Raw genomic sequence first — 3,057 nt, forward strand, 5'->3', positions numbered from 1 at the left:
ATATTATATGCGCACATACTAGCGCAAACGCTCGCGGGTATACAATGTATTTGTGTGTGTGTAAATGTGCGTGCGTGTGTGTGTGTATGCACGTATAATTTGTATATACGTATTCTTATTCCCATGGAAATCTGATGCGTCCGTGTTTGTAATGTGTGCGCGCGTGCGTGCAGTGGGAAGCGAAGGAGGGACGATCTGGAATTCGCCTTCCAGGTGTGCGGGAGCGAGGAGGCGCGGGGACATATAAAAGGATCTTCACCCCACTGGGACAGCACTTCGACTCTTGGGATCGTTGTGAGCACACCTCCTCCCCCCTCCCCACAGCGTCCACATCCACAGTCGCCATGATGCGTCTTGTAAGTAAGGGGAGCACGCCGAAGAGGCTGACAAATGGGATAGTTTTCGAATTTCTATTCCTACTTGGGATTTCTAGGTTGTAGGGAAGGAACAAGGAGTTTGCATACACGTGATTGTATACAATCACACGCGCATATACATGCACAAACGCAGAAACACACACACACTATGGCGCAGTGGTAATTCCCGGCTGCCACTACGGTGGTCAGGGATCAAATCCCGCCCACGGCTGATATAGTTTCAGTATCGCTGAAATACGAGTTGTTACTCGAACTCTCGTGGGCGGGGAGTTGTGTGTGTGTGTGTGTGTAAGGTCACAACATTACCCATAAATCGGTCATATATGAGCTCTGAGCTCTCTTCCGGTAGTGAAATAGCTGTCGATCACGAGTCCAAGACGTGATCTAAGACCATGGTGAATCACACGAACACGCATGAGCTCCACTGCCGAGACATCCTCAATTTTACAAGAAACGTTAAAAGTCTTAATGTCCTGCATACTTGTAACAATAAGTGCAGCTAACATAACACCCATTCATGTAAAAATCATACTGATGTGTGGGTCATTATGCTATGAACATCAATATGCCAAAGGATGTAAAAGTGATGCAGAATAAGGCCTCAGTAGATACAGAATCTTATTCTATAACATATAAAGAAGAAGACTATTTTTTTTTTTTTTTTTTAATAAATGAGTGGACAAATGATCTGATATTTGTTAAATTCATAGGTCCAGTCCATCAGAATTAAGTGAGAAAACATTATAACCATCTTGGTGTTAGGATGGTTGTTGGAGGTATACTTGTTTATGCTAACTTTCTTTTTTCCAACCGTAGGCCCTCGTCGTCCTCTTGGTGGGTTCCGCCATGGCCCAGAACTTTAATAGGCCACAGGTCCGCCAGGCCCCTCACATCGAGATCGTCAGATCCGAATCCACAGGACCCGAAGAAGATGGATCCTATTACTTCAGGTATCTATTGCTTCCTTCAGGATTGAGATGAACAAACACTTTGTTGAGGACAGAATAGAAAATCAGTCTCGTTCATCGGCACCACAATATAATTTTTTTTTCTTCTTCTTAGTTACGAGGGCTCTGATGGCACAAGGCGAGAGCAGAGTGGACGTCCCACAGGTCCTAACCTGCACCAAGTTCAAGGCACCTACAGGTAAATATGAAGGACTTCAGTCATCTAGATCTAACAACTGAAAATTTATTTTTTGTCGTTGTTGTTACTTCCTTTCTTTCCTTACACACTCACATCCTTGCTTCAATGACTTGAACCTGTCTTATTGTTGATTTCTGTACTTTTGATTTTGTCCCACAGCTACACCGACCCCGAGGGCAACCGCGTGGAGGTGAACTTCGTGGCTGACGAGAACGGCTATGTGGCTCAGAGTCCCTTCCTGCCCGTGGCTCCCCCTCTGCCAGTCCACGCTCTGGAGCAGATCCGCTTCGCCGAGGAGCAGAAACGACAGTAAGTTTCCTCTCCTAGTGCAATGTGTTCCTGTATGATTTCTCTCCTAGTGTTCTATGCTTGACACATTTTCCTTGTTCAAAATGTTGTTTATATTGTGCCTTTGATTAGAGAGATGGTCATATGTCACATCCATTGTAAACTCTGTCATTCTTCTTATGCGTGTGCATCTTTCTCCTACTTTCAGGGGAGTCGTCTATGATGAACAAGGCTTTGTGACTGGACGCCGAGGGTAAGTTGATGCAAAATATCCCACTTCGTGATAATGTTGATTAAAATTGATATATTGGTAAATATTTTGGTCAATTTGTGATTCCTGAACTCTAAAGAATTAATAAGAACTCTTTTTTTTTTCTTTCACAGAGGCTTCTAAGGTAGAACTTGGAAGACCCTGGGTTCTCAGTTGAAGGTCGTTCAGAGCACCCGTTAGTTAGCCTATACTGGTTTACTGACGTGCCTTATTCGACTTCAGCCTCATCATATTTGTAGTTAAAACCCATACTTCACTCATTCTTCTCATACGATTCAAGTTCTTCAAGTTGATCATCATTTGTTTCACGTCCGGACCAACATCATTCGGCCCTGCTCAATTACATTGACACATTGACATTGTGTATGTTGAATTTATGTTTGCGGAATAAAAAAAAGTTTGCTGATTACAAAATGTTTCCTTGAGTCCTTCATATATGCCACTTTCTAGAATGACGTATCCTTATTTTGAAAATTATATTCCTGAAGATTTTATTAGAGGAAAATATATCAACCTATGGGTGAACAAATTCTTTGGATATAAAACTTTATGTAGACTTACTATGCATGCATACATACATACATACATTCATGCATACATACATACATACATACATACATACATACATACATACATACATACATACATACATACATACATACATACATACATACATACATACATACACACACATACATATATACATATATACATACATACATACAAAATGTCACGTCCATAGCATGAATATAATGTGTTGTGCATTGTCATTAATGTATGTTATAAATTGTATCTCCTAGTATGTAAACCATGGAGCAACACCAGCCTGTTGGGGTGCGCTTTGAAATACGTTCTGTTATGACGGCAAGCCTAAAAAAAAAAAAAAAAAAAAAAAAAAAAAACTAAAAAAAAAAAAAAAGATTTGGCGCGAAAAGATGTTCTTTATTCCCATTGGTTGAAGGTGTCTAAACTACC

General features: G+C 41.0%; 1 protein-coding gene across 1 annotated transcript; it reads left to right on the plus strand.

The window, feature by feature from the left end:
- Nucleotides 1-252: 252 nt before the first annotated feature.
- Nucleotides 253-2,496, plus strand: LOC143034186 (cuticle protein AM1274-like). Its single transcript, XM_076200132.1, has 6 exons — nt 253-356; nt 1,194-1,327; nt 1,440-1,523; nt 1,683-1,832; nt 2,020-2,064; nt 2,196-2,496. Exons 1-6 carry the CDS (start codon nt 345-347, stop codon nt 2,203-2,205), a joined length of 435 nt encoding a protein of 144 aa, XP_076056247.1. The 5' UTR covers nt 253-344; the 3' UTR covers nt 2,206-2,496.
- The last annotated feature ends 561 nt before the right edge of the window (nt 2,497-3,057 follow it).

Source organism: Oratosquilla oratoria, chromosome 17 (genome assembly GCF_046742065.1).
Source record: "Oratosquilla oratoria isolate Oo_2021 chromosome 17, ASM4674206v1, whole genome shotgun sequence".
Taxonomy (NCBI): domain Eukaryota; kingdom Metazoa; phylum Arthropoda; class Malacostraca; order Stomatopoda; family Squillidae; genus Oratosquilla; species Oratosquilla oratoria.